The 10,487-nt window shown below is 41.4% G+C and overlaps 1 protein-coding gene across 3 annotated transcripts in view; it reads left to right on the top strand.

Moving 5' to 3' along the window:
* The first annotated feature begins 4,312 nt into the window (after nucleotides 1–4,312).
* Nucleotides 4,313–10,487, top strand: part of ncs1b (neuronal calcium sensor 1b) — a 17,096-nt gene continuing 10,921 nt past the window's right edge. Inside the window, exons 1-4 of one of the 3 annotated variants that reach the window (XM_033620408.2) lie at nucleotides 4,313–4,448; nucleotides 5,115–5,235; nucleotides 6,240–6,382; nucleotides 9,574–9,598. In XM_033620408.2, the coding sequence (XP_033476299.1) occupies nucleotides 6,319–6,382; nucleotides 9,574–9,598 (89 nt within the window). In that variant the 5' untranslated portion in view covers nucleotides 4,313–4,448; nucleotides 5,115–5,235; nucleotides 6,240–6,318. Of the gene's footprint in view, nucleotides 4,497–5,114; nucleotides 5,236–5,975; nucleotides 6,111–6,239; nucleotides 6,383–9,573; nucleotides 9,599–10,487 lie in introns of those variants that run through there. The other 2 variants (XM_033620406.2, XM_033620409.2) reach the window with 2 other exon arrangements.

Here is a 10,487-nt window from a genome sequence, read left to right as displayed (position 1 = left end):
GTCACACTGTTGTCAGAGAGCCATGTGTGCAAAAACTATAAATGTTAACCTACCTCTTTTTGTTTGAAAAAATGTATGGAGCATAAGCTATATGGTAGAATTTTACTAATTTGTTTAAAAGAAAAGTATCAAGGACGCTACTTGAAAGGAGTAGTGTGAAGGATTTAGTGGCATCTAGTGGTGAGGAATGCAGATTGCAGCTAACTGAAACTTCTCCCATGTGCCAAGCATAAACTCCCAGTTAGAATTCCTTCAGTGTTCATTGTTCAGGAGGTTTTTCCCAAGAGCCAGATTAACTACAAAGGTCTCCTCCTCCTTTAAAACAAACAGGCCATGTGATCAAAACCAGTAAAAACACTGAAAAAAACAAGTGTTATATTACAAATCTTTGATGCTGTTAGCCCAGCACCTGCTAATGTTGGCTCACCTTTTCTCTCTGATAAGTTAAGATCCAGATGTTTAGGAGTTTTTTACTGGGAGCTGTATTATCTACAGAGGTCTCTTTCTCTCCAAAATAAACGGACTTGATGATTTAAACCAGTAAAAACAATAAATAATAAAACAGTTTCATGTTACAAATCAGTGTTTCTCCGACGCTGTTTGTCACACCACAAACAGGCCGGTAGCCCAGCACCTGCTAATCCAAACACTTAATGTGTACTCAACATTTTCTGATCCAGATGTTCAGGTTTTTGCCAGGGGCCAAATTATCCACTGAAGGCCCTTCTTCTCCAATACAAACGGACCAGGTGACTAATACCAGCTGAAACAGTGAATATATCAGTTTCACGTTACAAATCAGTGTTTCAGTGAAACCAAAACCAAAACCATTCATATTTTCAGGTGATTATACACTTAAGAAAACATACAAATTATATCATAGTCCGTTTCTGCCAATATATCCCCCTAAATCTTGCACACTGGACCTTTAAGTAGCTGTCATGGAAGTCTTTCTAAGCGCAGAGTGGGTGACAAAATAATTAAATCTCTTGCTTTTTTCTCTTGAAAATTATCAATTGTCTTGGCTAAATCTAGCACCCCTTTCATGTCTGACTCACTGAAGCTGCATTTCTGCTAGGAATGTGGCTATTTATAAAACTGCCAAAGTGATGGATCAGATGTTGAATCTAAGTTAGAGCCATACATAAAAATATCACCACCAAACATCCGTTTTTCAAATATATGCATGTTCCTCTGAATCGTTAAGTGCTTTGTTTATGTATGAGCGACTCTGTCTTCAAGTTGTAACATAAGAAAACCTGTAAACTCAAGAATATTTCCTCCTGCTGATGGACTCTTTACTGCCTCTTTGTGTTTTCACAGCTAATTAAGACAGATATTGTGTTGACAGTATATTGCCAGCCCTGAGATGATGACTTTCCAGCCTGTAATGCAACACTGAGGGTGCTAAAACTCAGTGGCACTACAAAATATACAGATATTTTCCAGGCAGTGGTTTTCTCCCAGTAGTCCTCCAGCTGTTTTGGCACATGTCAGCATATAATGGTGATGCAAAGACGCTGCAGGGGCATTTAATGATGCCCCTGTGCTGATGATTATTTAACAATCATGGTGTGTATGTGGTTTCTGATAAATGGACAAATATCTGCAAGTAATTACACTGAATCTTTTTCAGGGAAACGCTTTTGTAATCTGGGTTTGAATGATAGGAGGGAAAAGGAGAAATGACTCAGTATTTGATGCTCTGCAGTGGAAATACCAACTTCCTAATGACTATCATATAGCTAGCAAAATGAGTGGTAATTGGTAACATGTTTTAATGTGGTCTCCTGACTGCATCTTTCCTTGTGACATCTATCAGTGATAAAGCTATAGGGGAAAACAAGCTTAATTTACGGTATTTCTAACATACAGTTAATTTGTTATGTGACACTTATACAGCCAGAATTTATGGAATTAAGATCTACTTTATATCTTTACTTTAAACTAGGTGAATTAAGTGAGTAATCTGAGTTTATTTCACTTTACCCACCATCTTTGACTACAACCCATTTAGCTGGAGTTAAAGATAAATCGTATTCCTAAAATAATCTCACCTGCTTTCAGGTTTACACCATAAAAAGATTAAAAATGTCCATTAATTTACCCCCATTTTGCCTTGGCCTCTTTCTCCTGTGCTCAGCCTTGTTCCCTCTATTCCTATGAGACCACTGTAACTGCAGTTGACTGCAATAAGGGACTGCAGGGAAGGGCACTGAATACTAAGATGGCCAAGCCACACAGCCCACATTTAGATCCAACCCTCCCATGAATGGGCAGAAAGCTTCTATTGGGCTGTAGAATGATAGTGTTGCAGTTGTTAATGGGCAAACGCTATAATTGAACATCTGTTGGCATGCGGCTGATGAGACCAGAATTTTAATAAGCTGCACATGAAAAGGTCTGACTGCAAAGTTTGGACATAAGCATGAGCAACATGAGTAACAAGCATGAGTAACCAATGTGATAAATTGAGACTTGTGGGAAAAATGACTTGGCATTGCGCCCCTCGAGTAGACTAATAAGCAATCAATACACGTGCAGACTGCAGAGCATTCATCTTTTGCTTCAAACCAATGTTTCTGTCCTTCTCCCTTAGCAGATGCGTTGTATATCTGAAATCATTTTCATCTTTCCCATGCTGCGGTGTTTCTCTGCTGGCCTTGAGCGCTCCAAATCAGTAATTATAGTAGGCTATGTTTAGATAAACTCAACCTGAATTTTGCTGCTCGCTCAAATTGACATCCCACTCTCAAGCTTTTAGACTTCTCTTCTAGTCTGGGACTTTCAAGATACCTGACAGATTCATGGCTACCGAAATAAAAATGACAGCAAACCTTTGAAATAATTTCTGATCTTACACATCAGTTTAATTGTAATGTAGAGTACAACTCATCCTGTGAATGTCTTCAGCTCTAAAGGGAGCTTTTTAAAGTCTGAGGAAATTACCCTGATGTCATCATACGGGATAAGCTTGGGCTTGCCACTTCAAATCTTGAGCAGAGAGTCTGTGTCAAGACCTTGTGGGTGCAGTCTGAAAGACTTGGGCATTTACCAGAGACAGTCAAAGGAAGGGCACGATTGAATTGCATTATGGGAATAGTAGTGTTTTTGGAGCCTTGCCTGTATTTAAGTCCGTAATAAGGATTGTCTTAGTTTCTGCTGCATTGATTTTGACTGTGCGTTTTACTCTCATATCTCTTGTGAGCCCCCTAACCTCATAAAAGTGTAATGCTAAATTCATGGAGAGTCCCTTTAAATAGCTACTTACAGGCTTTAGACTTAGCTTAAACAATATGTCATAGCCTACATAACAAAAAAATTATAAGTCATTAAGCAGACGTACCTGAGGCCCCATGAGGATAGAGATTATCAGTTAGGTTTCTAATATCCGTAAACCCCTTGCCATATAGACTAATTATAATGACCTCTTTGTACAACAAGCTAGGTTTTAAAAGGGGATGCCACCTAAATTAAGAATTCCAGTATGTGAATCCCATGGTCTATAAGTTCAATTAATATTTGGGAACATGCACTACTCTCTCAAAGCTAGAAACCAGAGAAGTAAGCCCCAAACTTGTGACGTCATAGGGTATAAAGTCTGGAGCTGCTCCATAGACAATAAATAGCTGCCTGATGTTATGTTTGTTACACCCAGTTGAGCTGTATTCTTTCAGCTGTGACACAGAAAATGTACCCATATACTCAGAACATTGCTCTGGGTGCCCTCAGTGTCATCTATAACATCTTTACCACTTTGTCTGTGGAGCAGCTCCAGGGTTTATACCCTAAGACATAAAAAAATTGAATTTCAGCACTCTAGCTTTTGGATTTGAGAGGCATTTATTGATGTTTCTAATATTTTGGACTGTCCTAGACCATGAGAAAAACATGTATTAATTTTGAAAATGGGCGCAGTTCCCCTTTAAGTTGATCATACACATCATTACACACATTGGTGCAGTGATCAGCTAATTGAAAGGTAAAGTACCTCCAGTCATAACATAATGATAAACAAAAAGACGCTATTTATGAGCCATGTGCACGCTATCCCAGACATAAACCCTCATACATCTAAAAATTGGGCACACAGGCTACCTAAAAGTGCCATATCTGCCTTTAAACTCTGCCCCGAAGATGAGAATCTGCGTCTAAAACTGTATGCGGGGACATAAACACTTCACTATACGAGATGACACGTCTCAGGGCTCTTAAGGCACACAAAGAGTCCTTGTATGACCACTGGTACCTCGACGTCAGCGTCTCTGTTGCACTGAGCTGAGTTGGCCAGCAGCAACGTCACTCCCTGACGGCGGCATCAGAGCAGCACGAGCGGCCATCCGCGCAGCAGCGATTCGCTCCGGAACTCGGCGGAGGGAGACAGCGTTGGGCAGCGGCTCTGTGCTCTGGGACTGACTGGACGGCGACTTTGTGCTTCTGTGGCTCAGGTAAACCACGAAGTCGCTTATGGTGGAGACGCTTTTGTTCATTTCAAGGTGAGTTTTGTGTGTTTTTTTATTTAGGCAATTCGCTATAAGGAACAGCGTGGGTACCAAACGTTGCGAGTACAATGACTAGCAAGCTGCCTGCACTGTAGCTGTTGTCCTGTAGCCATAAACTGTGTGTTGCTATGGTACTGCCAGGCAACGTCCCACCTGCTGCTGCCGCGACTATATGTTTCTGCCCTCCTGTCAACCTAAACAAAGATGAATATATGGAAACAAAGCACTCTTTTGTATGTTTTAATTCAGCCATTAATTTGTTATGAATTTAAGTGTGTGTGCGTATGTGTTTTAATTGTGCTGCTTTCTTCTAGCCAACTGTTTTCATTAGACCATGATGGATAATTTTTTAGACTTCAGTTACAGTTGTTTAAATTCCAAGCAATTTAGTAATACCTTCTGCACTTAACCAACACTCCACATTGTGCCTAGTCTGTGGGCTATATTCAGCAGCTGTAGCAGACAGTAGAAAGGTCGCTGCCTGTTTTTGAGTATTTTTCCAGTCAAGTGCTCATGTGTCTGTGGCTCTAGGTGACAGCACAGTCCATTTCCACTAGAACACAGCAAATGCTTGGCATTGCCTATGTAACGGCTGTCTGTTTATTTTCATAGTGTCTAAGTAACACCCAGGACCACAAGGCTTGAGCAAACACAAGATGGTGATTACCAGCGTGGCATCCCTCAGAAGGACATCGCTGGCCATGGACACGGAGAGCAGATGTTTGCAGTGAAGGTGCCTAGTGCATACAGTAGCTTCCCATTCTGTGGCTCATATACAGCTGCTGTGGTTAGGCATCAGTGCATGCCAACGCGAGGCCCGTGATACAAAGAAATTCCATTATCCCTCATCTCCTGTCTGCTGTGACAGAGAGGAGGAAATCATACCATGCTGTCGTGAGTCCAGGAAGGAGGGAGAATTATGAGTCAGAATGGAGAAGAAAAGAAAACTGTCACTCTTCAAATCCACCTCTAAGCTTGGTAGACAGCTCACACACTTACTTTAAGAACACGACCAGATCTCTTTTCAGCCGCCATCTAGAGCTGTAGGACTATGTAGAGACCTTGCTCCTTTTTGCTTTCCATAAATTATTACTGAAACCTTTTACCTTTTCTTAAACTGTTAGGTCTGTATACATTCCAGGGATTAGAGTTAACGCTCTGAGTGAGTGCAGAGTACAGCGGGGTGCATCCAAAGGGAGCTCTGTTCATTGTGTTTTAGTTTACACACCTCCTTATCTCAGCTGTCAAGAGGGAGGATTCTTTTCTACAGTAACTTACCCAGAGCAATAGAGATAGTGGTGGGAAAGGAGGGGTGGGAGGAGTGAGAAGAACAGAGAATGACTGTGAGGGAGTGAGCGTGCTTAACCCAGCCACTGAGTGACTCTTGTATCCAAGGACGAAGGTAGCAACGCATCCAAACGCCACTCTTCGCCCACGGACTTGCTATGAAGAAATGAGGCGAACACATAGGCACTCAGCAGCGCTCATATAGACTCAACAACCTGCCCGGCCCCTTCTTCACAGGTCCCCTGGGGTTTGACTCGCCTGTCTGGAGTGCCAGGGCTGATGACTGAGCATATCATGACGGCAGCTAGAGTGAACTACACAGTACGATAGAGTAGTACTTGAATGGGAGTTTTTTTTTTCTCTTGAAGAAAACAAAACAAAAGTGTTTCCTGTATTTCACCGGTGTCATTGCACCTAAACTGGCCCACGTTTGTGTATGTTTTTTGGCAGAGGAGCAGACTGGAGAGGAGATAGTAACAGGTGCTGCGTGCCAAGGTGGATTTGGAGGTGGGGAGGAGAGCTGAAGATCATGGGTAAATCAAACAGCAAGCTCAAGCCAGAGGTGGTGGAGGAACTGACAAGGAAAACCTACTGTGAGTACCTTCATGTCGGTTTCTTTTTGTTTCTCTTGAGAAACATTCTTCTCAGCTAGCCTGTATGAGAACAACAGCACATTGTGACCAAAGTAAAAGACTATACAGTATGTGATAGATAGCTAAGATTAATAATCACATTTTCCACCCACTGTGTTCCATACAGCTGTACAGTAAATAACCCTGCCTGCTAGGATGTATTGGGATTCCACATCAGTTTCTCATTATTGACAGAACAGAGCTACAGCTAAATGTCAGCTGGGAATAAGCTCCCCGTTTGATTTAAATTTACATTTTAATGTTGTGTAGCAAATTGTGATTGGTGAAGGTCTGGCAAAAGTTGCAATCAGCATCTTTAAATCACGCTGAAGGGATTTATGAATATGGAGATGCTGAGGTTGTATCAGCCATCGAGCTGGGGGTTTTAGAGACGAGGACGTGGTTTTATATGCAGGACATGGAGCCTCTGTATATTTTTATTTGAAAAGAGACAGAGATAGATACAGAATATAAACGGTCAAATTAAGGCTGTGCTTTACATGCCAGAATTCTTAATGGCATTCCTGCAGAGTCTGACAGAAATGGTGGGACTGGTGGAAAAGTCAAAAACTGGAGTGAGCCTGCAACATTGCAAGTACATGTGTTGTTCCTGTTGATTTATCAGGTCATTGCATATACTGCATTTGCTCTTCTCACCTTGTTCACACTCATTTATTCTTTGATGATCTCCAGCTGAACAAAAAATATTTTTCCCCCCCGCCTACAGTTTTCAGTCAAATTTGAGCAAAGATCACGTTCATAATTATCACAATGATGTCTCTTAGGAAGACACTGTCTTAATCATTTGCATGTTATTTCTGGAACCAGCGTTATTATTGTTATTATTTAAGCAGTACACTGTGCAGGTGTGGGTGGGAGTTGACATCCATTGGCTGCTTAATGACAGTGTTATTTGTGTAGTGGGTCTCTCTACAGCAGAACCATGGAAGGCTGTTGTGGCAGGAAATTGCTGTGGAGGAAGATTGGGCTCCGTGCTGGGCTGGGCTGTTTGCTACTGTCCTCTACTCTCTCTCTCTCTTTCTCTCTTACCCTTTCGCCCTGTCTCCTTCGCTTTATCCCCTAATTGCCCTCTTTGAGCTGGGAATGGAATAGTATAATTAGGATCTTATCTGGTTAGCATCGCTGAGAGGGGCACCAAGCTTTTTCTCCCAGCATGATCATTCTCCCTTTCTCTGTTGTTGCCTGACTTGACTCTTATCATTTCTGTTTTCCTTCATCCTGTTGCCTCTTTCTCTCGCTCTCCCATGAGAAGCCTTGTCTGCCATTTTAGTCTACACTTTCCTTTGGTTCTTGACAGACTGGGGACTTAGTAAATTTCTCTGTCACTATGTGTCTTCTTGTTTCAGTGGCAGAAGAGGTAGGGTGCTTTTTTCCCCAGCAGATGCCCTCTATGTTAACAGGCAACCGACAAGGCCAGGCCAGACATAAGGCCTGTTTAGTTCAGAAGATGTCTGTGTGCTGCTTTGCTGTAGGTTTGAAAATGCCTGCATCTTCAAAAGAAAATTACTATGACCTCGTGTTTAAAAATAAAACACTTGATCACACTCTGATCAAAGACAACATTGAGCTGTGCCAAGGCCCTGGCTAGCCGGTGTTTTTCCTGCACTTAGTGAAAACTGTGGAAAATGGCTGCAGCTTCACCTGTACTTTAAGAGAGCTTAATTCAAACCAGAAATTCTTTTCCAAGTGACTGTCCTGGCATCAAATGGAAATGCCAGCAGTCCTATTAAAATGTCTGCAGGATTTAGGTGAGGCCCATGTAACGGCACGACGATTTTGTAAGTTGTCAAAGCCATGAAGAGGCTCAAAGTGACAGAGTGCAAGCTGGATGTGTGGTAGCAGACCCTGCAGAGTCAACCAGCTGAGTGGGCCCTGCATTCTCCTGCACGTGGGTCGATTGCATTATTGCCCATTGCCTCTGACCGTCTTATGTAATAAAATGTTTTATTAAATTGAAGCAATGGTAAATTGGCTCAGTTTTTGACGACATTGACTTTTGAGGCCAATTTAATGGTAGCTTGGCTTGGCTGACAGTCGTGAGATTGACCCTGACATTTATTACCCAGGAAGGGGTCACACGATGGATTCCTTGGTGAACTGCAGAGTAGAACAAATTGAAGGCAGAGATATATGCAGGCGAAGACTACCTGACCCGGCTTCTCATTGATAGCCTCTGTATGATTCTGCTCATGTGCTGCAGCAGTCACATCGTGGAATAAATATATAGACCTCATGGTCAAGTGTTGAATATATTTGTCATGGATATTTTTTTCCTAACCAGTGCAGTATGAGGGCGTTGGACATTTTGATAATTTAATTCCTTACTGTTGTAAATGTCTACGTTTGAAACTTGCTTTGTTTCTCTGGTTGTATGTCTTTGCACTAACTATGACTATGAGTGGCTCAAGGTTAAATATTACAGTAGAAGAAATGATTGACTAACCGACTAGCTGTTTGTGTCATTTATAAGGCTGCTGCTTTGCCCCAGGCCCAACAGAAGTGGTACAGTAGTAGACATCCTCAGACTTACAGTGGCATGAATGCAGAAAGTCTCTCTCAAAGGACCACCTGGTTAAACTAATGCTATTGATTTCCAGCCTTTGTTTTCATTAGCAAGCCAAAGGGCCGAGAGGCTGAAAATTGCTGTGGTTACTTGAGAGAAAGTAAAGAGACGAGGGAGAGCCATGAGGGATTGGTTGATTAGATACTGGCAGATAATGGTGTTTGTGTGTGGGCATGATAACACATCCTGCCTCCTGAACTGTTCTCTTTCTTAAATCTGTGGTTGACCTTCATTCCCTCAGCCTTGCTTGTCTTTTTGTGGCTCCCTGGAGTGTACTCCCACTTGTCGTCTACTATCCTGGCCAGCAGAAATTATTATTCATCTCCTCTGATAGTATGCTAGAGTGGATTCATACAACACTCAACGAAACATGGCTATTTTCCAATAATTGCATGTTGACACCGTGGAGTAATTTTGGTAAAGTCAGACGATGTGTGAAAGGACTGGGCCAAGATGATTAACGATGCTACTACTTGGCTCTTCTGTTGTATGTAACAGCAAGCTACTCTTTTTCTAGGACAACCAAAGTTTTCCTCTAAGCTAATGTCACTCTTTGTTTCTCTTACAGTTACAGAGAAAGAGGTGCAGCAGTGGTAAGTGTGCATTAATTTTTAATGAGATTTTTCTTCCATTCCTGATGTGGCTAGTCATATATTAGCAATTGTGTTTTTACTGGCAAAGCTCACAGGAGTAAGGGGGAGATCTTATCTTGACCCACTTACAAAACCCACTGGTATATATTTTGCCCAGGATTTGGTTTCTTGAATCCATGGATAGTGTATTTACATTTGGTTTGATAGTTGATTTGAAGCCATCTCCCTCACTCTACCCTGAAGACAGATGAGTTCTGAAAATAGAATGACTTTGAAGCCTTACTGAGACTGAATGACTTTGAAGGATGATAACACCGATACAAAACATTTCCATGATGCATTCCTCAACAACCTTTTTGCTCCATTTGCAAATGGGATGTTTGGTAACAGAAGAACCTGAGGTCATGAGGTTTCACTTTCGACCGCTTAATCATTACATAGTCACTGAGCCTCCACAAGGTTGTTGATTAGTAATCCTCTCTGTATGCTTATGAAAATAAATATATAATATAATATATATATATATATATATATATATATATATATATATATATATATATATATATATATATATATATATATATGTATGTATGTATGTATGTGTGTATATATATATATATATATATATACAGAGAGATACCTCAGGCCCTAAGTCACAGAACTGTGGTGAGAGTGATCATTACTGTTAAGGTGTGAATTTCTGAATGTTTGTCTGAAGGCACAGTTCGACGGCTGCTGGCACATGGATAAGAGACAATATATCTTCATTTACAGAGATGATTCAAGCATGAGCGCAGTCATTGCTTTTGTTTGCTGCATGCCACTCTTGGGCTATTGTTTCCTTGGAAATGAAAAACAAAGCGTGGCGTATATCAGAAGAGTGAGCACT

The sequence above is a fragment of the Epinephelus lanceolatus genome, chromosome 9 (genome assembly GCF_041903045.1).
Source record: "Epinephelus lanceolatus isolate andai-2023 chromosome 9, ASM4190304v1, whole genome shotgun sequence".
NCBI classification, from domain to species: Eukaryota; Metazoa; Chordata; class Actinopteri; order Perciformes; family Serranidae; genus Epinephelus; species Epinephelus lanceolatus.
Note: the sequence above shows the minus strand (reverse complement) of the source record. Positions and strands in the feature narration are given on the sequence as shown.